The 24,404-nt window shown below is 39.5% G+C and overlaps 1 protein-coding gene across 1 annotated transcript in view; it reads right to left on the bottom strand.

Annotated features, from left to right (window-relative positions):
* Positions 1-24,404, bottom strand: part of LOC109257159 (ankyrin repeat domain-containing protein 26-like) — a 90,956-nt gene that overhangs the window by 3,088 nt on the left and 63,464 nt on the right. The window contains 4 exon segments of the mRNA XM_053901549.1: positions 10,819-11,047; positions 12,289-12,506; positions 13,045-13,277; positions 13,280-13,334. Of these exon segments, the coding sequence (XP_053757524.1) occupies positions 10,819-11,047; positions 12,289-12,506; positions 13,045-13,277; positions 13,280-13,334 (735 nt within the window).

Raw genomic sequence — 24,404 nt, 5'->3', positions numbered from 1 at the left:
GTGTACAGGACATAATCAACACTGTGGTGATAAGGATTCCAATGTCTTTACAAATTTGGGTGTGAGGACAAATGTTTTGGCTGACATGTTTCCCAATATCTTCAGAGACTGTTTTCCCTAATACCTTTTTTTAATTGAAGTATAGTTGACATACAATGTTACACTAGTTTTTCAGTATACAAATTCAGATTGGACAATTGTGTACACTATGCTATGCTTGCTACCGTACGTGTAGTTACCGTCTGTCACCATACAACATTAATACAATATTATTGACGATATTCCATATGCTGTATTCTTCATTCCTGTGACTTATTTACTTTAAATTTTTTTTTTTTGGCGGACAGATCCCCAAGCTCAGGTGCACGCGCTGGCGGGCGGGGTAATAACCGGGGGCGCGTGCCTTTTTATTGTGTATTGTTGAAAAACAAACCTGGGGCGTAGGAGGACGCGGGGCTCACAGCGCGTCCTGTCAATCACTTAGATTCCACCTACACCTGCCTAAAGAACCCAGAAAACCGCCAGAGGATTAGCAGAAGGGAGTCTCTGGAGTCAAGCGCAGACTAGAGGCCCACGGAAGAGGGTAGGAAGGGCGGCGAGGCGGTGCGCGCTCCACGGACTGGCGGGAGGGAGCCGGGGCGGAGGGGCGGCTCGCTGGCCAAGCAGAGCCCCCGTGTCTGGCTGGCAAAAGCGGAGGGGCCGGACGGACTGTGTTCCGACAGCAAGCGCGACTTAGCGTCTGGGAGGTCATAAGTTAACAGCTCTGCTCGGAAAGCGGGAAGGCTGGAGGACAAAGGGAGGGAGAGCTGCTGAGCCCCCGGACGGCAGAGCTCAGCTTGGCGGGGAACAAAGGCGCCAGCGCCATCTCCCCTGCCCATCCCCCAGCCAAAATCCCAAAGGGAACCAGTTCCTGCCAGGGAACTTGCTTGCTCCGTGCAAACACCCAACTCTGTGCTTCTGCGGAGCCAAACCTCCGGCAGCGGATCTGACTCCCTCCCGCTGCCACAGGGCTCCTCCTGAAATGGATCACCTAAGGAGAAGCGAGCTAAGCCTGCCCCTCCAGCCCCCGTGCACCTTGCCTACCCACCCCAGCTAATACGCCAGATCCCCAGCAACACAAGCCTGGCAGTGTGCAAGTAGCCCAGACGGGACACGCCACCCCACAGTGAATCCCGCCCCTAGGAGAGGGGAAGAGAAGGCACACACCAGTCTGACTGTGGCCCCAGCAGTGGGCTGGGGGCAGACATCGGGTCGGACTGCGGCCCCGCCCACTAACTCCAGTTATACACCACAGCACAGGGGAAGTGCCCTGCAGGTCCTCACCACGCCAGGGACTCTCCAAAATGACCAAACGGAAGAATTCCCCTCAGAAGAATCTCCAGGAAATAACAACAGCTAATGAACTGATCAAAAAGGATTTAAATAATATAACAGAAAGTGAATTTAGAATAATAGTCATAAAATTAATCGCTGGGCTTGAAAACAGTATACAGGACAGCAGAGAATCTCTTGCCACAAAGATCGAGGGACTAAGGAACAGTCACGAGGAGCTGAAAAACGCTTTAAACGAAATGCAAAACAAAATGGAAACCACGATAGCTTGGCTTGAAGAGGCAGAGGAGAGAATAGGTGAACTAGAAGATAAAGTTATGGAGAAAGAGGAAGCTGAAAGAAAGAGAGATAAAAAAATCCAGGAGTATGAGGGGAAAATTAGAGAACTAAGTGATACACTAAAAAAAAAATAATATACGCATAATTGGTATCCCAGAGGAGGAAGAGAGAGGGAAAGGTGCTGAAGGGGTACTTGAAGAAATTATAGCGGAGAACTTCCCTGAACTGGGGAAGGAAAAAGGCATTGAAATCCAAGAGGCACAGAGAACTCCCTTCAGACGTAACTTGAATCGATCTTCTGCACGACATATCATAGTGAAACTGGCAAAATACAAGGATAAAGAGAAAATTCTGAAAGCAGCAAGGGATAAACGTGCCCTCACATATAAAGGGAGACCTATAAGACTCGTGACTGATCTCTCCTTTGAAACTTGGCAGGCCAGAAAGGCTTGGCACGATACCTACAGTGTGCTAAACAGAAAAAATATGCAGCCGAGAATCCTTTATCCAGCAAGTCTGTCATTTAGAATAGAAGGAGAGATAAAGGTCTTCCCAAACAAACAAAAACTGAAGGAATTTGTGACCACGAAACCAGCCCTACAAGAGATCCTAAGGGGGATCCTGTGAGACAAAGTACCAGAGACATCACTACAAGCATAAAACATACAGACATCACAATGACTCTAAACCCATATCTTTCTATAATAACACTGAACGTAAATGGATTAAATGCACCAACTAAAAGACATAGGGTATCAGAATGGATAAAAAAACAAGACCCATCTATTTGCTGTCTACAAGAGACTCATTTTAGATCTGAGGACACCTTTAGATTGAGAGTGAGGGGATGGAGAACTATCTATCATGCTCCTGGAAGCCAAAAGAAAGCTGGAGTAGCCATACTTATATCAGACAAACTAGACTTTAAATTAAAGGCTGTAACAAGAGATGAAGAAGGGCATTATATAATAATCACAGGGTCTATCCACCAGGAAGAGCTAACTATTATAAATGTCTATGCGCCAAATACCCGAGCCCCCAGATATATAAAACAATTACTCATAAACATAAGCAACCTTATTGATAAGAATGTGGTCATTGCAGGGGACTTTAACACCCCACTTACAGAAATGGATAGATCATCTAGACACACAGTCAATAAAGAAACAAGGGCCCTGAATGATACATTGGATCAGATGGACTTGACAGATATATTTAGAACTCTGCATCCCAAAGCAACAGAATATACTTTCTTCTCGAGTGCACATGGAACATTCTCCAAGATAGATCATATACTGGGTCACAAAACAGCCCTTCATAAGTTTACAAGAATTGAAATTATACCATGCATACTTTCAGACCACAATGCTATGAAGCTTGAAATCAACCACAGGAAAAAGTCTGGAAAACCTCCAAAAGCATGGAGGTTAAAGAACACCCTACTAACGAATGAGTGGGTCAACCAGGCAATTAGAGAAGAAATTAAAATATATATGGAAACAAACGAAAATGAAAATACAACAATCCAAACGCTTTGGGATGCAGCGAAGGCAGTCCTGAGAGGAAAATACATTGCAATCCAGGCCTATCTCAAGAAACAAGAAAAATCCCAAATACAAAATCTAACAGCACACCTAAAGGAAATAGAAGCAGAACAGCAAAGGCAGCCTAAACCCAGCAGAAGAAGAGAAATAATAAAGATCAGAGCAGAAATAAACAATATAGAATCTAAAAAAACTGTAGAGCAGATCAACGAAACCAAGAGTTTGTTTTTTGAAAAAATAAACAAAATTGACAAACCTCTAGCCAGGCTTCTCAAAAAGAAAAGGGAGATGACCCAAATAGATAAAATCATGAATGAAAATGGAATGATTACAACCAATCCCTCAGAGATACAAACAATTATCAGGGAATACTATGAAAAATTATATGCCAGCAAATTGGACAACCTGGAAGAAATGGACAAATTTCTAAACACCCACACTCTTCCAAAACTCAATCAGGAGGAAATAGAAAGCTTGAACAGACCCATAACCAGCGAAGAAATTGAATCGCTTATCAAAAATCTCCCAACAAATAAGAGTCCAGGACCAGATGGCTTCCCAGGGGAGTTCTACCAGACATTTAAAGCAGAGATAATACCTATCCTTCTCAAGCTATTCCAAGAAATAGAAAGGGAAGGAAAACTTCCAGACTCATTCTATGAAGCCAGTATTACTTTGATTCCTAAACCAGACAGAGACCCAGTAAAAAAAGAGAACTACAGGCCAATATCCCTGATGACTATGGATGCAAAAATTCTTAATAAGATACTAGCAAATCGAATTCAACAGCATATAAAAAGAATTATTCACCATGATCAAGTGGGATTCATTCCTGGGATGCAGGGCTGGTTCAACATTCGCAAATCGATCAACGTGATACATCACATTAACAAAAAAAAGAGAAGAACCATATGATCCTGTCAATCGATGCAGAAAAGGCCTTTGACAAAATCCAGCACGCTTTCTTAATAAAAACCCTTGAGAAAGTCGGGATAGAAGGAACATACTTAAAGATCATAAAGGCCATTTATGAAAAGCCCACAGCTAACATCATCCTCAACGGGGAAAAACTGAGAGCTTTTTCCCTGAGATCAGGAACACGACAGGGATGCCCACTGTCACCGCTGTTGTTTAATATAGTGCTGGAAGTTCTAGCATCAGCAATCAGACAACAAAAGGAAATCAAAGGCATCAAAATTGGCAAAGATGAAGTCAAGCTTTCGCTTTTTGCAGATGACATCATATTATACATGGAAAATCCGATAGACTCCACCAAAAGTCTGCTAGAACTGATACAGGAATTCAGCAAAGTTGCAGGATACAAAATCAATGTGCAGAAATCAGTTGCATTCTTATACACTAACAATGAAGCAACAGAAAGACAAATGAAGAAACTGATCCCATTCACAATTGCACCAAGAAGCATAAAATACCTAGGAATAAATCTAACCAAAGATGTAAAAGATCTGTATGCTGAAAACTATAGAAAGCTTATGCAGGTAATTGAAGAAGATATAAAGAAATGGAAAGACATTCCCTGCTCATGGATTGGAAGAATAAATATTGTCACAATGTCAATACTACCCAAAGCTATCTACACATTCAATGCAATCCCAATCAAAATTGCACCAGCATTCTTCTCGAAACTAGAACAAGCAATCCTAAAATTCATATGGAACCACAAAAGGCCCCTAATAGCCAAAGTAATTTTGAAGAAGAAGACCAAAGCAGGAGGCATCACAAGCCCAGACTTTAGCCTCTACTACAAAGCTGTCATCATCAAGACAGCATGGTATTGGCATAAAAACAGACACATAGACCAATGGAATAGAATAGAAACCCCAGAACTAGACCCACAAACGTATGGCCAACTCATCTTTGACAAAGCAGGAAAGAACATCCACTGGAAAAAAGACAGTCTCTTTAACAAATGGTGCTGGGAGAACTGGACAGCAACATGCAGAAGGTTGAAACTAGACCACTTTCTCACACCATTCACAAAAATAAACTCAAAATGGATAAAGGACCTGAATGTGAGACAGGAAACCATCAAAACCTTAGAGGAGAAAGCAGGAAAAGACCTCTCTGACCTCAGCCGTAGCAATCTCTTACTCGGCACATCCCCAAAGGCAAGGGAATTAAAAGCAAAAGTGAATTACTGGGACCTTATGAAGATAAAAAGCTTCTGCACAGCAAAGGAAACAACCAACAAAACTAAAAGGCAACCAACGGAATGGGAAAAGATATTTGCAAATGACACATCGGACAAAGGGCTAGTATCCAAAATCTATAAAGAGCTCATCAAACTCCACACCCGAAAAACAAATAACCCAGTGAAGAAATGGGCAGAAAACATGAATAGACACTTCTCTAAAGAAGACATCCGGATGGCCAACAGGCACATGAAAAGATGTTCAACGTCGCTCCTTATCAGGGAAATACAAATCAAAACCACACTCAGATACCACCTCACGCCAGTCAGAGTGGCCAAAATGAAGAAATCAGGAGACTATAGATGCTGGAGAGGATGTGGAGAAACAGGAACCCTCTTGCACTGTTGGTGGGAATGCAAATTGGTGCAGCCGCTCTGGAAAGCAGTGTGGAGGTTCCTCAGAAAATTAAAAATAGACCTACCCTATGACCCAGCAATAGCACTGCTAGGAATTTATCCAAGGGATACAGGAGTACTGATGCATAGGGGCACCTGTACCCCAATGTTTATAGCGGCACTCTCAACAATAGCCAAATTATGGAAAGAGCCTAAATGTCCATCAACTGATGAATGGATAAAGAAATTGTGGTTTATATACACAATGGAATACTACGTGGCAATGAGAAAAAATGAAATATGGCCTTTTGTAGCAACATGGATGGAACTGGAGAGTGTGATGCTAAGTGAAATAAGCCATACAGAGAAAGACAGATACCATATGGTTTCACTCTTATGTGGATCCTGAGAAACATAACAGAAACCCATGGGGGAGGGGAAGGGAAAAAAAAAAAGAGGTTAGAGTGGGAGAGAGCCAAAGCATAAGAGACTGTTAAAAACTGAGAACAAACTGAGGGTTGATGGGGGGTGGGAGGGAGGGCAGGGTGGGAGGGAGGGCAGGGTGGGTGATGGATATTGAGGAGGGAACCTTTTGGGATGAGCACTGGGTGTTGTATGGAAACCAATTTGACAGTAAATTTCATATATTAAAAAATAAAAAAAAATAAAAATAAATAAAAAAAAATAATTTTTTTTAACGTTTATTTATTTTTGAGACAGAGAGAGACAGAGCATGAATGGGGGAGGGGCAGAGAGAGAGGGAGACACAGAATCAGAAGCAGGCTCCAGGCTCTGAGCCATCAGCCCAGAGCCCGACGCGGGGCTCGAACTCACGGACCTTGAGATCGTGACCTGAGCTGAAGTCGGACGCTTAACCGACTGAGCCACCCAGGCGCCCCTTATTTACTTTATAACTGGAATTTATACCTCTTACTCCCCTTCACCTATTTTGCCCATACCTCTCTACCCACCTCCCCTCTAGCAACCACCAATTTGTCTTCTGTAGTTATGATTCTGTTTGTTCACTTGTTTTGTTTTTTTATATTCCACATGTAAGTGAAATCAGATGGTATTTATTTGTGTTTCTCTGATTTATTTCACCTAGCATAATACCCTCTAGGTCTATCAGTGTTGTCACAAATGGCAAGATCTCATTCTTTTTGATAGCTGAGCTATATTTCATTGTATACATATTACACATTGTCTTTATCCATTCATCTCTCCATGGACACTTAGGTTGCTTCCCTATTTTGGTTATTGCAAACAATGTTTCCATAAACATAGGGATGCATACAACTTTTCAAATTAGTGTTTTCATTTTCTTTGGGTAAATACGCAGCAGTGGAATTAATGAATATCTATTTTTAAGTTTTTGAGGAACCATAACACTTTTTTGACAATAGCATTATATTCAGGCCTTACAAAATGAATGGGACAACATGACTATACCAGACTTGTAAAATTAATAACTCAATACCAGATGATGGGGGAAGGCTGTATTCAAACAATTTCATATTACCATTAATAAATACGATATAAAATATAAACCATGTTTTTATATGACATGACTTAAGGAGCTACCAAGGTAATGTTGCATCTTTTCCCCAAAAGCTCTTTTCCTAAATATTTACCTCTGTGACCTTTATGTTTATTTCTAGGTAAAAACTGTGTTTTGATGGTGAAAATAGCTTTCAAGTCCATGAATAAGAACACATGTGTATTTTTGTGTATACCTTTCCATTGATCAGAAATATAAGAGGGTGAGAAAATTATACACAGAAAAACTATATATCAGCAAATTTTAATTCAAAGAACATTTTTAAAGGATTTTTAATTAGAAGGATTTTCTCATTAACTGTTAGCATTCAAATATGGCCCATAGAAATCTAAGGTTCGGTTGGGGACACTGCAGGATTGAGGGACAAGGAAGTCACAGCCGTAGTCTCCATCTCTCCTTTAGTTAGACAGCTCTACTTCTCTCTGTTTTACACAATACAGTTTAATGCAAAAAAAAAATACATTCTATTCTTTGAAAAAAATCATTTTGAAGGTATAAAAGTCACTAATTTAGTCAAAGTCCCGAATTTTGCATAATAGACAAAAAGGGCTCAGAGAGGGTGTACTTTGCCTGAGGTCATGAATCCAACTAGATGCAGACCAGGAATACACTTGTGGTCTTACCAAGCCTAGAGTTCTATGCCAGTTACTTCCTCATAGTCAGGAAAAATACGTGTATTTTAAGTATAACTCAGAGAAAATGAATACATAAAACTTTGTCATGTGGCTCAGTAATGCTTAGGTATGAGGCACACAATACTAACTCTCTAACTAAATTACAAATTTTAAAGTCATGTATGAAAATAAAGGAACAGAAATTATGTTAAGTCCTTTGAGTAGCAGTCAATTTTTAAGCACAACTTTTTTATTTTTTTAAAAAACATTTTTTTAACGTCTATTTATTTTTGAGACAGAGAGAGACAGAGCATGAACGGGGGAGGGTCAGAGAGAGGGAGACACAGAATCTGAAACACGCTCCAGGATCTCAGCTGTCAGCACAGAACCCAATGCAGGGCTCGAGCTCACGGACCGCGAGATCATGACCTGAGCCGAAGTCGGCCGCTTAACCGACTGAGCCACCCAGGCACCCCAAGCACAACTTTTGTAAACCACAGGACAGAGAACTTGAAAGAGAAAATCTTTAGGTGAAGCAAGCAAGCTGAAACTGAGGAAATTCTTCCTGAAAGCATTATTTATTCCTTCCAAAGAAAATCTGTTTTATCAAAATCAATCAACAAATGAGTGAACCCATGGTGTGGTTATTTATAGCAAACTTTAAAACCCAACACAGATTTCTCTTTCCCTTCTAGCATGCTTCTGCCTAACCTCTCATCATTCGTTGGTATGTACAAAAGACACAATTCACTTTATTAATAATTTAAATCCAGTCGGAAATTATAGGTGAACCTTCACTTCTCACATGTGGACTTATCTCTGTCTCCCTCCCGACGGGAAGGGAGACTTACCTAACGGATGAAATTGGGAGAAGGAGCTAAGCAGTGCTTATGCGTTTCTGAATCTCCTCTTTGAAAAGATGTGCCTGCCCACAGTAACATGAATTTGGGTCTGCTCTCAGCTCTGTGGTAAGCACCCGGCCCCCGGGGTGGGGGTCAAGCATTTGTTTCCTCAATTTACAACTGTGTGGGGAAGTGCCCAATTTGGGAGGAAGCCCAACGTGGCTAACATAACCTAAATCATATCTTCCAATTTGTTAGTGTGTATTAGTAATAAAGCTACTAAGTTTCTCTCCATCTCCCTGTCTCCTGTGTTCTGAATTTAGAAAGAGAAGAGCAGGGTTACTTGCCGCCTACCCAGTGTCACCTGTCACAGCTCCACCAAGAAAAATGACTAGACAACACTTACAGAAACATTCTCTTCTTCCTTGACTTCATAACTAACGTACATTGTTCAAAAGCAACGCCCACTTGAAAGAGAGAAAAAGTTGAAAGGAACCATTTTAAGAACAAACATAGAAAGTCAGACAAACTGAGGACACAGAGGAGTATATTCCAAATGAAAGAACATGACAAAACCTAAGAAAACTAAGTGAAACAGAGATAAGTAATGTACCTCATAAAGAGTTCAAGGTAACGGTCATAAAGATGCTCAGTGAACTTGGGAGAAGAATGAATGGATCCAGTGATAACATCAGAAAGAGATAGAAAATATAAAAAAGAACCAATCAGAGCTGAAGGATACAATAACAGAAATGACAAATACACTAGAGGGAATCAACAGCAGATAAGAAGATGCAGAAGAACAGATCAACAATTTGCAAGACAGGGTAGTAGAAATCATCCAAGCCGGAAAACAAAAAGAAAAAAGAATTTTAAAAATGAGGCTAGGTTAAGGGACCTGTGGGACAACATCCAGGGTAATAATACTTGCATTCAAGGGGTTCCAGAAAAAGAAAAGAGAAAGGGGCAAAGAACTCATTTGAAGAAATAAAAGTTTCATTTAAAAAATTCAAATATTTGCTTGATTTAGCTATTTATAAAATGCTCTACAATCACTCATCAAGATATTTTATAAAAATAGAAACAAAGGTGGTATAAGTCAAAAAAAAAGGAAAAAGAAAAAAGAGTGCCATAAATAAGAAAGCAATTAAAGATGTATTCTCATGTAAGAAAATAGCAAAACTTTTAACTTAAAAGAGAAATTAACCTTTTAATTTTACAAGTTGATTTAATTCATAAAAAGGACTTACCATGGATTCTTTTTTTTTGTTTTTTTTTTTTTTGTTTGTTTGTTTGTTTTTTTTTAGAGTAGCCTCCATGCTTAGCGTAGAGCCCAATGCAGGACTTGAATTCATGACCCTGAGATCAAAACCTGAGCTGAGATCAAGAGTTAGACACTGAACTGACTGAGCCACCCAGGCACCACCATGGATTCTTTTAAATAGTAAACATTCATATGTCGTTAAGTGTTTGGAGGACGATCATTCACTGACATACAAGGGTGGAAAAACTGGATTATAGCAAAACTTTCAGATGTTTATGAACCACTGCCAACTGAAAATAAGTCCAAGCATCTAAGTGTACCTGTGGTTAGCAGGCAACAACATTTACTTTCTAAAATCAAATCTGAATGAAAGCTTTTCAAGAAATTTAACATGGGTAAGTTTAGTTATATTTACTGAATACAGTTAATGCTAGGTGTCTCTTGTGGCACACCTGGGTGGCTCAGTTGTTTTTAGTGTCCAAATCTTGATTTTGACTCAGGTCATGATCTCATGGTTTTGAGACTGAGCCCCACATTCGGCTCTGGGCCGAGCATGCAACCTGCTTGGGATTCTCTTTCTCCCTCTCCTTTTGCCCCTCCCCTGCATGCACTCACTCATTCTCTCGCTAAAATAAAATAAAAATAAGTATCTCTAAGAAATGAGAGATCAAGGGACTAATATATATAAAATTAACCTCAGTTCTTTCTTAGCATGTATAATTATGACTTTTACTTCGTATGTATTGGTTACTTAAACAACTCATAATTTCACGAAATTAAAAGCAACAATTATATCAGATATCTGAAACCCAAAGTAAAACAGATAATATAACTAACCTTCCACAAGGAAGTCTCCCTGTCGTCATATGACGGCCGTGGGTTTAAGGTAGGAATCACTAAGTTTCCTCTTGGAGTAAGGTTCCCATTGAGCACTAAATTATTTTCAAAATGTCCACAATAAGGTGGTTCCAGGCCTGGGCTCATAGTAAGGGTCCTGAGTAAAGTTTGGTGCTGCTGTCTCTCCTCAAGAAGTTTTGTATTGCTCTCTGACAGTCTCTCCTTAGCCCTGTGAAGATTAAAAAACACAAATACATTTTCTTTTTCCCTAAATCATTCCTAAATGACTTACATTTTTTTTAAGTTTCCATAATAGTAAATAGCATTTGCCATTGAACAGTGTTTTAACACTGAACATGTGACGGAGCACACCTACTATCTAAAATTATACTTTTAAAATTGTTCTAAAGAAATACTTATGTTTCCAGGGGGATTCCTAACTAACAATTCAAATTAGGGAAGGGAGAGAAGTGGCTATCAGTGATGTACATGGCGTAACAAATAATACTTGCTGTCTTCTGGAATGGCTGTACTGACAGTATCCGTCAGGATGCCATTATATATACATACTTATATTTAGTAAACCTGTTTACAGATATAAAACTAAACCATCCCTCAAAGACATTTTCAAGCGTTTGCTTTCACCACTCTTGTACATTTATTATCTCAAAGAAACTGAGCATTTGACACTGAGGAATCATTGAGACCAACAATCTCTAGGGGAGATAGTAGATGGCAGAGGTGTAATCAGAAAGAACTAAAACAGCTACAGAGGCAATTAGCTTATAATAGTTACCAAGGCACTGGAGACAGAATCTGCCCTTTCTGTCTTCAGTCTTCCACATGCCTCCCTCCCACCATGGTGCTCTTTTTAGCCACTTTGGGAATTATACTACCCTTCATCCCTGTGTGAGTCTTTCTGTATTTCGCCTGTTTGCCTTTATGTCAAGTAGAAAAGGCATAAAGGGTGGTTTGCCTCAAGGCCCACTCTAGTAATCATACCAAAGATCACAATCAAGAGAATAAATGTACCAAGCTGCCAGGATGAGTAGTAGTAGTACTTGACCTTTTAGGTTAAAGATGTAATCTTCCAAAAAGAAACTCATCGACATTTCTATCTCGGGTAATTCTGACAAGCAATTTTATAATAATATGCTTCTAAATGAGAAAGCTCCGAACAATGCACTTAAAGACTAGCAGATCCGATCAATGGAAAATATACAGGGCGGGGGGTGCAGGGGTGGGGTGGGGGAAGAGGTCCTGTAAAACCGAAAAAAAGAGGAGGGATGCAAACTGTCCTGGACTAACATTTCAAAGGTAAGTTCACTTAGAAACCTCATTTTTCCAAAATGACACGATCTAGTTGGCTTTCACTTCCTACTCATCTCATGATCTTGACTCCACAGAAATTATGCTTTAGAGGCAAATTAATAAGCTAAATTTCTTGTCTATGATTCTGTTTTGACTTACGTGTTCAGCTTATTTATCAAGGACTTTCTAACGTTTTATTCTTCTAAGTAGAGTTGCCTGTAGGTTTCCAACTCTGTTTTAGTAGAATCTTCTTGAGAAGTCTTCATTGTAGAGACCTGAGATTCCAGATCTCTAATTCTAAGTTCCATTTGACTTCTTGTTGAAGCATGAGCATTTTCTCTTAACTGGTCCAAGTTTTCTCGAGCTGCTGCTTGTGCCTAATGAAAAAAAATTAACAGGATAGTTTCAAAATAGCTATAATCTGAATAATTAATTATACCTGTTTCCTTTAGTTCAGAGTCAATGATTCAGAGAGCAATTTTAAATGCAAAAAAGCTCAAGTGTAAAATATTTATCACCAATGTCAACTGAATTAAATATGATTTATAAAATTAAAGTTCAATCATTCTTGTATTAGTAATCATGCAATCTGATAATTCAAATAATAGAATCAATGAGAAAATTTTAAAAGTCAACAATAAACTTAAGAATAATCCAAGTACAGTGCAATTTTTAAATCATAATTTTTCTTTTCCTCTTAATAGTGAGACTAGTTGTTTAAATCATCATTTTTTCTTATCCTCTCGATTTAGTAGGAATAGTGATGAAAAGTGAAATCTTTAAAGGGAGGAACAAATGCCTCCAGAAATCTACAAATTACCATAAAGCAAGTAGAGGAAACCCATACAATACATCTATCCAAAATTTAATTTTCAGTGAAATGAAATACAGCACATTACAGATCAATCAATTAACCTGTAAAAACAGGTTGACTTCGTGTAATTTTTCTACTATGTCCAGTCGTGCTCTTTCTTCAATCTCCCGTTTATACTGTTCCACTTGACCGTGTTCTACCATATTCATTTCCATAAATTGTTTCAATTTTACTACTTCTTGCTGTAACTTCTTGTTATTGCTCTCTAGCTTTTCACATTCTCCTTCGAAAGCTTTCATTGATAATAACTCTTGTTGGAGAACTTGATTTTTGCATCCAGGTGTAGACATTTTGAAGATGTAGTTTCCAGTTCTGTTGTAAAGACATCAGCCTGCATGAATAAAACACTATAGTTTGGAAGTGGAGTGAAAAGACTCTAACTCAGAACTACTATCAAAATTTGTTCTTCAGATTTTAAGTAATCTCTATGCCCAGTGTGAGGCTTGAACTCACAATCTCAAGATCAAGAGTACCTGAGCCAGCCAGGCACTCAAATTTTTAAATAAACTCATTTGCAACAAAATGTTACCTGTCTTAGAATGTGGAACCTTAAACAACTCAGAAAATCAAGAGCCAAGTTAAAGCCATCAGGTGTTACTGAAATAGATCTTTGCTATCATTCTCTTTACTACACAACATTTGCACTTGATTCTATACTTTTATTTTTCTATGATTTTTTCATATCTTTCTTTCATAAAATAAGTCCCCTCTTAGGAGAATGTCTCTTAGCCCTTCCCCCATCTTAACACTCCATAATTTTTAAAGAAGTTTTAGCAATATCATATTGACTTATGTATGCCCAAGTCAAAAAATACGTCCCAAGGTAAGACTCTGGAAATAAGACTCTAATTCATGAATCTATAAGTAATGCTTCTAATGCCACGGCCTGTTTCTGAACTGCAAATGTTCTATGCTAATTTGAACTGCATTCCCAGGAGAAATGATTCTTGGGGATGTGTTAAGAAATCACATCTCCCAGTATAAAACTTTAATTGGATGATCCAAATATGTTTTTGAGGCAAATTTTTTTTAATTCAATACTGTTATCTTGTAATCCTTTGTTACTTTCTAGAAAATAAGAGATCATACTAAACAAAAACAACCACAACAACAAAACTGGCTAGAGTTTCAGTGATGCTGAGTTGGGAACGACTTCCATCCATTCTATATGATTGGTAAGACAAGGTGAGTGGATGTGGTGGTTTTATAAATTTGTTGATACTTCTGTGAAAATCCCTCCCCTTAAATATATGCTGGCTTCAGTAACTGGTTTCTAGTGAACAGAATATGCAGAACTGCTGTGATTTTTAAGGCCAGCTTAGAAAATGTGATACAGCTTCCATCTGACTTTCTTTCTCTAGGGAAGCTCACCCTTATAACGCAGCCACCACGTTGTGAGGAATCCCAGGCTACCTAGTGAGTCTTCATGTAGATACTCCAGCTGAGACTAGCCAACGTCCTAGCCAAAGGCCAGCCTCAACAGCCAAACACGTGTGTGAACAAGCCTTTAGATGATTCTAGTCTCCAGCTTCCAGTTATGCCAGCTGATGCCAAATGAAGAAGAAATGAGTTGCCCTACTCTGCTTTGCCTAAACAAAAGATTGGTGAACAAGAGAAACGCTGTTTTGAACTACTAGGTTTTGAGGTGGCTTATTATGCAGCAGTAAATTACTAACACAGATACTGATACTAAAAATGGTGTGCTGCTATTCAAAAAAACCTAAAACTAAACTTCCTTTGAACCAGGAGGTAGGTCGAACCTGGAAAGATGTAGAAAAGGGTAAGAATGAGACCCAAAAAGGGCCTCCACAAGACTCTTAGTGGAAACCTGATGGCCTGTGAAGAGGCTGACAGCAAGGGTTTCTAAGCAAGTGAAGAAAATGACACTGGAGGAAAGGGAAGTCATGCTAGAAAACACCTGAAAGTAAAACGGATAGGAAAGAGAAACTAAAGACTATGCAACTGAAAGGAACCAGGACTTACTGGGTTCAAGTATCTGTTTCTCATTTACAGCCTCTCTACATGTTGAACTGTCAAATAATGCTAAAATAAAGAAATGGCTTTTGGGTTAAGAGAAACTCCAGGGTGCTACCAGGAAAACAGAAAGATTTAAGGTATGCCTCCAATTTCTTTAAGGATCTTAAGAGTGTAAGATTTTTTTTAAAGTGGGTTCCACACCCGACATGGGGCTTAAACTCAGCACCCAGAGGTCAAGTGTCACATGCTCTACCAACTGAGCCAGCCAGGAGCGCCAAGAGTAGACGAATTTTAAAGGCATTTTCCTATAAGAGCTTCACAGGAAACCTGAAGCGAAAAGCTTATCTCAAAAGGACTTGGGAGGGTCGCTTTGCTAAAATGCGGCATGAAATCCAGTAATATTTACAGAAAACTAAAAAAGGTAAGAGATTTATAGTAGCAAACATACTCTTTGCTACCTTGGACTAAAAGGGGCCAAATAGTGCAAAATGAAAAGAGGCCTTTGGGTCTTAGAAGTCTCACAGGGAGGAAGCAGGATGAAAAAACAGCTGCAAATACAGGTCATTCCTTATGAAAAGGAAGGAACCAAGAGCTCAAAGAGTAAAGAAAGGGAAGAGACATGGAGAAAGTATTCCCGTGGTTAGGATTAAGTCCTAACTTAAGAACTGACAGCATGCATCAGGCTATATTTCAAAACTCTTATGGACTAGGGTGCTTTCCATCTTCTTTTTCTGAATGGGAGAGTCTTCAGCAGTTGACTAGAATGTTGCATTTGTGAGTGGTAAATAACTCTTTCGTTCTCAAGTCCTCATATTGAGAACCCTTGCACTCGACGACGGGCTATACTTTAGATACCATAACCCAGGCAGCTTATCCCCACTGCACCTGATTAAGATGGTAAGATCTTGGACTCAAGCCCTGAACCTGAGGCCATGATAACTGAGACTTGCAGGAGGTATTGGAGGGGGAGGGGAGTGAATGTATTTTTCAGGTGGGAGGAATACAAACATTTGTGGCCAGTGGGTAAATTATACTGCTTTTTAAAGGTGTCCATAGGTTTTAAATATTAATTCCATTTAAAAAAAGGCCATGGAACAACTTAGTGACTTGCTCCTAATGAACAGAATATGTGACTATGATCCTGTGTGTATTCCAAGCCTAGGTGACAAAAGGCGATACAGCTTCTTCCTTGCTCTGTATCTCAGGCTGCTTACTTGGAATCTAGCTCCCCATCTAGTGAGGAAGCCTAGGCCACAAAGAGGGTCTAGGTGTGTCAGTTTAAGTGTTTCTGCTGCCTCCTGAACTGAAGTCCCAGGCAACAGCCAGCATCAACCACCAGACGTTAGTGAACAAATCTTCAAATGGATCCAACCCCAAACCTTTCAGTTGCCCCACCTGAAGCTGAGCGGGGCAGAGACTAGCTGTCCTGGCCACACTTTTCCTAACAGATTTGTGAAGAAAAGAAATCTAACCTTTGGGCAGTTTGTTAAGAAAAAAAACAAAAATGATAAATTGAAAAGTGGATGAAAAAAAAAAAAGAGATAAGACACATAAACCTGTATAGGAGAAATTGGTCTCCATTAAAGTAGGATGTAATGAATGTTAAGATTAATTTATTAACAACCAATGGTGCTAATGAGAAGAAGCAGATAACTAGAAGCAAGATCTAAGAAGTTTTTCTCTCAGTTTTTCCCCAGTTAGGATCATATTAGTTGCTCATTTTCCATATATGGCCTTTATTATGTTGAGGTGTGGTTCCTCTAAGCCTACTTTGTTGAGGTTGTATCATGAATGGATGTTATAGTTTGTCAAATTCTTTTTCTGCGTCTATTGCAATGATATGATTTTATTCTTTTTTGAAAATTAATATGAGGTATCACATTCATTGATTTCCAAATATTGAACCACCCCTGCAAACCAGGGATAAATCCCATTCGGTTATAGTGAATGATTTTTTTTTAATGTTTATTTATTTTTGAGAAAGAGCACAAGCAGGGGAGGGACAGAGAGAGAGGGAAACACAGAATCTGAAATAGGCTCCAGGGTCCAAGCTGTCAACAGAGCCTGACACTGGGCTCAAACCGATGCACCATGAGATCGTAACCTGAGCTGAAGTTGGATGCTTACCTCACTAAGCCACCCAGCTGCCCCTGCCCCCCGTGAATGATTTTTTAATGTATTGTTGGATTCATTTTGCTTATTTTGTTGAAGATTTTTGCATGTTCATCAGAGATGCTGGACTGTAATTCTCTTTGTGGCGTCTTATCTGGTTTTGGTATCAGGGTAAAGCTGGCATAGAATGAATTTGGAAGTTTCCCTTCCTTTTATGTTTTTCTAGAACAATTTGAAAAGAACAGGTTAAACTTTTTTCTTTTCTTTCCTTTTCTTCTTCTTCTTTTTTTTTTTTTTTGTATTAGCTCTTCTTTACATGTTAAAATTTACGTCTGAAGTCATCCGGTCCTAGACTTGTGTTTGTTGAGAGTTTTTTGATTCCTGATTCAGTTTCCTTGCTGGTTATTGACTTTTTTCAAATTTTCTATTTCTTCTTGTTTTATTTTGGTAAGTTATATATTTCTAGGAATTTATTCATTTCTTCTAAGTTGGCCAACTTGTTGGCATACATTTTTTCACAATATTCTCTCATAAATGTTTGTATTTCTGTGGTGTTGGTTCGTATTTCTCCTCTCACATTTGTGGTTTTATTATTTTGGTCTTTTCTATTTTCTTGTTGATTACTCTGGCTAACACCTTATCAGTTTTATTAATTTTTAAAATTAATAAAAGAACCAGCTCTAGGTTTCATTGATCTGTTCTAGTATTATCGGTTTTTTGTTTAACATTCATTTCTGTTTCAATCTTTTTTTAAATTTTATTTTGAGAGAGACCACACATGAGTGGGGGATGGGCAGAGAGAGAGAGAGAGAGAGAGGGAGAGAGAGAATCCCAGACAGGTTCCATGCTGCCAGCAAAGAGCCTAACACGGGGCTCGATCTCACAACTGTGAGATCATGACCTGAGCCAAAATCGAGAGTCAGACACTTAACCAGTTAAGCCCCAAGGGCCCCCTGTTCTGATGATTATTACTTGCTTTCTTCTGCTGGCTTCAGGCTTCATTTTTGTTCTGTTTCTAGCTCCTTTAGGTGTAAGGTTAGGTTGTTTGAAATTTTTCTTGCTTCTTGAAGTAAGCTTATATTGCTATGTACTTCCCTCTTAGGACCACTTTTGCAGCATCTCAAAGGTTTCAGACCATTGTTTTTTCATTTCCATTTGCATGCACGTTTTTAAGTTTCTTCTTGTATCTCTTGCTTAACCCATTCCAGTGTAGTAGCACGTTATTTAACCTGCATGTATTGTTTTTAATAATTAAGGCCTGTTTTTTGTTTGTGATCCATTCTTGACAATATTCCATGTACACTTGAAAACAACGTGTATTCTGTTTTAAGATGGAACGTTCTGAAAAAGTCTCTTAAGTCCAATCTGGTCCACTGTGTCATTCAAAGCCATTGTTTCTTTTTCTTTTTTTAAAAAATATATGAAACTTTTTGTCAAATTGGTTTCCATACAACACCCAGTGCTCATCCCAACAGGTGCCCTCCTCAACACCCATCACCCACCCTCCACTCCCTCCCACCCCCCATCAGCCCTCAGTTTGTTCTCAGTTTTTAAGAGTGTCTTATGCTTTGGCTCTCTCCCACTCTAACCTCTTTTTTTTTCCTTCCCCTCCCCCATGGATTCCTGTTAAGTTTCTCAGGATCCACATAAGAGTGAACACATATGATATTTGTCTTTCTCTGTATGGCTCAAAGCCACTGTTTCTTTGGTGATTTTCTGTTAAGATGTATTTTTTGGTGATTTTTTTGTTAAGGTATTGATGTAAATGGGGTGTTAAAGTACCCTATTACTGTCTTATTATCAATTAGTTCCTTTATGTTGGTTATTGTTTTATGTACTTGAGTGCTCTCATGGTGGGTGCATAAATATTTACAATTGTTAGATCTTCCTATTGGATTGTACCCTTTATTATGATTTTGTTTTTGTTTTTGGTTGTTTATTTATTTTGAGAGAGACAGAGTTGGGGAGGGATATAGAAAGGGGGAGAGAAAATTTCAAACAGCCTCCATGCTGTCAGCCTGGAGCCCAACATGGGCTCAAAGCCACCAGCCATAAGATCATGACCTGAGCCAAGACCTAGTCGGTCGCTCAAATGACTGAGGCACCCAGGTGCCCCACAGTCTTTGTTTTAAGGACTCTTTTGTCTAACAAAAGTATCACTATTTTTTCTTTTAGCATGATAAATTTTATTCCATCCCCTCGCTTTCATTTTTTTTTTTTAATAGAATTTATTGTCAACTTGGCTAACATACAGTGTGTACAGTGTGCTCTTGGTTTTGGGGGTAGATTCCCGTGGTTCATCACTTGTAGACAACACCCAGGGCTCAACCCAACAAGTGCCCTCCTCAATGCACACCACCCACTTTCCCTTCTCACCCACCGCCCCCCATCAACCCTCTCTTTGTTCTCTGCATTCAAGAGTCTCCTATGGTTTGCCCCTCTCCTTCTCTGTTTGTAACTATTTTTCCCCTTCCCTTCCCCCACGGTCTTCTGTTAAGTTTCTCACGTTCCACATAGGAGCAAAAACATATGATATCTGTTTTTCTGTGACTTATTTCATGTAGCATAATACCTTCCAGTTCCATCCACATTGCAAGAGATAGCACAATTTCACTCTTTCTCCTTGCCAGGTAGTATTCCAGTGTATATATAAAAACCACATCTCTTTATCTATTCATCTGTTGATGGGCATTTAGGCTCTTTCCACAATTTGGCTATTGTTGAAAGCACTGCTATAGACATTGGAGTACATGTGCCCCTATGAATCAGCACTCCTGTATCCTTTGCATAAATTCCCAGTAGTGCTATTGAGGGGTCGTAGGGTAGTTCGATTTTCAATTGTTTTGAGGAACGTACGCACTGTTTTCCAGAGTGGCTGCACCAGTTTGCATTACCACCAACAGTGCAAGCATCCCCTCACTTTCAATCTGCAGGTGTCTTTATGTCTAAAATCAGGTTTTTATACGCAGCATACAGATGGGTCTTGTTTTTTAATCCATCCTGTCACCCTAGGTCTTTTGCTTGGAGTGTTTATTCCATTTATATACAAAGTAATTATTGACAGGTATGTATTTATTGTCATTTTATTACTTGTTTTGTGGTTGTTTCTGGAGATTTTCTCAAATCCTTTATTGTTTTTCTCCCTTTGATGTCTTTCTAATTTGCTTTAATGATATATTTGGAATTCTTTCTCTTTATTCTTTGCATGGTTATTAGTGGGTTTTGGTATATGATAAGCATTAATTTGTATATCACCTCTTCTGCGTGTAGCAGTCTATATTAAGTTGATGGTCACTTAAGTTAGATCTCATTTCCCCCCCCCCCCCATGTTTTGATAAGCTATTATATTGTATATCCTTTTTTGGGACATTCCTTGACGATTTTTTTTTACAGAAATATACATTTTTTTTACTGCTTTTACATTTCCTGCCTTTATACTGTCACTTTTGATCTCTCCTTTCCACTCAGAGTCCCTGATAATATTTCTTACAGGCTGATTTAGTGGTCACAAACTCCTTCCATTTTTGTTTGTCTGAGAAATTCTTTATCTCTCCTTCTATTATGAATGATATCTTACTGGATAGAGTATATTTGGCTGCAGATTTTTCTCATTCAGCACTTTGAATATATCATGTCATTTCCTTCTGCCTTGCAAAGTTTCTGTTGAAAAATCTCCTGCTAGCCTTGTGGGTTTTCCCTTGGAAGTGAATGACTTGTTTTGCTGCTTTTAAGATTTGTAGCAGTGGGGCGCCTGCGTGGCTCAGTTGGTGAAGCATGACTTGATCTTAGCTCAAGTCGTGACCTCGCAGTTCGTGGGTTTAAGCCCTCCAGTGGGCTCTGCACTGACAGCACAGAGAGTGCTTGGGATTCTCTCTCTCTCTCTGTCTCTCTCTCTCTCTGCCCCTCCCCTGCTTGTGTCTGCTTTTTGTCACGGAAATTAAAAAAAAACAAAACCAAAAAACAAAACACTAAAAAAAAATAAAAGATGTTAGCAGTATATTTTGCAAATTTAATTACAACATGTCTTGGGTATTGACTTTGATGGAAGTTCTTTGTGCCTCCTGGATCTGGATGTCTGTTTCCTTCTCCACATTAGGGAATTTTTCAGTTATTGTGTCTTCAAATCAATTATCTGTCCCCTTCTCTCTGTCTTCTTCTTGTGGGACTCCTATCATATGAATGTTTTTACATTTGACAGAGTCACCGAGTGCCTTAAGTCTATTCTTGCATTGGATAATTCTTCTTTGTCTTCTTCAACTTCACTGCTTTCCATTACTTTGTCTTCTAGGTCATTAATTTGTTCCTCTGCTTCTTCCAGCTTGCTGTTCATCTTTACTTCACTCTTCATCTCTGCTTCTTCAACTCTTTTATGTCTGTGGTAAGGGTCTCTCAGATGTCTTCCATTCTTTTCTCAAGTCCAGTGAATATCCTTATGATCATGGTTTTAAATTCTCCATTAGGCGTGTTATTTACATCTGTCCCATTTAGGTCTCTGGCCATGGCCTTATCCTGTCCTTTCATTTGGGATAAATGCCTCTGTCTTTTCATTTTGTCTAAGTATCTGCCAGCTTCTGTGTGTTAGAGAAGCCAGTTATGTCACCTGCTCCCGAAAGTAATGGACTTAGGAAAAAGACGTCATGTAATGCCCAGGGTCTAGCACTTCAGGGAGTGTCACCAGTGTGTGCTGCATGTGTTCTGCTGTTGTGTTCTGGCTATGCTATCCTTCAGGCCAGTCATCTGCCCAGGCTCTCCTCGCCTGGGCTGGTGAGTGTTTGGTCCCTGGCCTGAACGTAGCGAGTTTTAACTAGGTGTGCTCTGGTCTGCTTAGGAAATGAGACCTGTCACCACCTCTACTGGAACTGAGGCCAAGGGAAACTCTCTGGTTGGGAGATGTGGTGTGGGCAGGCATTTGTCCTGGTCTTCTGGGGGAGGGGTCTGCTGTGCTGGGACTCAAGCAAGAGTGATTGAGAAAGGTAGTTCCACCAGTGTGCAAGGGGGTGGTATTTGGTGTAAGCAAGTTAGGTAGCCAGTGTTAGCAATGCAGTGCTTCCTGCAGGTGGCTTTATGTTTGTGGTGAGGGGCAGGAGAAGGTGTTGGTGCCAGCCAGCAGCTTTGTTCCTACAGACAGGGCTCTCTGAACTTTGCCTCTGAGGGACGTGCTCTGAGAAGAGCAAATAATCTCCCCACTGTGTGCCCCAGGCGCTCTTCAGACCACTGTACCCATGCTATATGCTCCCACGTTGTTTGCCTGCCCTCTGTCCAAGAGCAGTGCAGTACCTCAGGGCTCTAACCAAGCTAAACCAAATGCCCTTTGAAACTCCAGACTTTACGCACTACTGGTTACAAGAACTCACGAAATGTAGCCCCTCATTTTCCAAGCCAGTGGCTATGGGGAAATGTTCTCTTTGTGCGTTCCCCTGTACGTTCCTCTCTCTCACCCTTACCCACAACCTCGACTCCCTCCCCTCTGCAGCAGCCAGGATCTGTTTCTCTTCTAGATGACATTTCTGCATCAAGGACCTTCTTTGATGTGGCCTCTTCTCTCCCTTTTGTTGTGGAGTTTGTTCTGTCAGTCTTCAGGTCAATTTCTGGGGTATTTAGGGTGAGCTGATTGTTATCTAGTTGTATTCGTGGGATGAGGCAGGCCTAGAGTCCTCCTACTCCTCTGCCATCTTCCTGTCTCTAAGATTTTTTTGTAAAATTCCCTTCAATTCCAACTACTCTTACAAGTAGGAAGGAATGCCTCTTTAGAATTTCCCCTCAAGTTAAGGTAGAAGCACAGAGACATACAATTTGAAGCACAATAGTTGAAAAACTAGAAAGAGTCAATTTGATAACCAAAATTGGGCCTTTGATCTGACTTCAATTAAAGGAAATAGGCAGCTTTGAGTATTTTTTAATCCATTGAATGCTCAATCTTCATTCTCCTTTCCTCAGTGAGGAAATAAAGAGAATGTCATGGAATCATTTTTCATCTTTTCAGTAGCAAAACAAATGTACTGTCCTTTAACACTACTTAAATTAACTGCACATTCTCCTTTACCTTACTCCAACCTTGTTTGTGTGGGAGGTAAGACCACTTCATCTTTGTGTTGTCCCACAATGCTTCTCCATATCATACAAGTTGGCTTCAAAATTTTTTTGTCATTCAAATTACCAATCTACTATTTGTCTCTGATAAATCAACTTAATACTACTTCACTTTGTACAGCTTTAGTATTTGAATGATGTAATGTTTATTCCATTAATTATACGCTGAGCTATAACTTATAGCTATGCATATCTTTCTATTTAAGTGAAAGAAGGGGAAACAGGCTACTGTGTTTTCCAAGAATGTAGGATCTGTGCCAAGAACAGGATTAACACCAGTGTTACACACAAGAACCAGGTCAGAAGAGGATCTCATTGTGAATTGCAAGATGATGGATTAGCAAGATTTCTTAACAGGAATGAGGAATAGCCCAGAGTTAATCTTTTCCTTCCTAGAAGGTGACAACTATGGATGAGTCTATGCATTATGAGATAATAAAATATAATGAAGTAAACGGTAGACTGAGTCAAGAGATCCTATGGCCAAGATTTGATGGAAATGAAAGTGGGCAGCACTGACTGAGACACTAAAAGTTTGCACAGGCGGGGAACCTGGGTGGCTCAGTCAGTTGAGCCTCAACCTCTCAGGTCATGATCCCAGGGTCATCGGATCAAGACCCCTGTCAGCCTCCACACTAAGTGTGAAGCCTGCTAAAAATTCTCTCTCCTCTCTCTCTCTCTCTCTTTCTCTCCCCACACACCACGTCGTCCTGCTTGTGCACGCTCTAAAAAAATATATAAATATAAATAAATTAATGAATGAATGAATAAATAAATAAATAAATAAAAATCTGAACATACTAAAGAAAGAGCATTTTATCTTTTTGGCCTGACTTCACATCGAGTCATGGGGTCAGCAAGGCATAGGGTGGCGAAAGCGTCCTTAAAGAAGCAAAAATCTCTATAGGAGCAAAGTTAAGTTCTACTACATTGACTTTTTATTATTACATAAGTGATTGGTAATTTGCAAGATAACTAGGAAGAAGTTTTCATAAAATTTGATATGGTACTGGCATAAGGACAGACATATAGATCAACGTATTAACATTGAGAATCTAAAAATAAATCTCACATTATAGTGAACTGATTTTCCACAAGGGTGCCAGACAATAAAATGGAATAAGAATAGTCTTTGCAACAAATGGCACTGGAACAAATGGATATCCACATGCAAAGTAATAAAATCAGACCTCTACCCCATAGCATATATACAAAACTAACT

Source organism: Panthera pardus, unplaced genomic scaffold (genome assembly GCF_024362965.1).
Source record: "Panthera pardus isolate Hobbes unplaced genomic scaffold, ASM2436296v1 HiC_scaffold_1, whole genome shotgun sequence".
Classification (NCBI taxonomy): Eukaryota; Metazoa; Chordata; class Mammalia; order Carnivora; family Felidae; genus Panthera; species Panthera pardus.
This window is presented reverse-complemented; position numbering and strand designations above follow the sequence as displayed.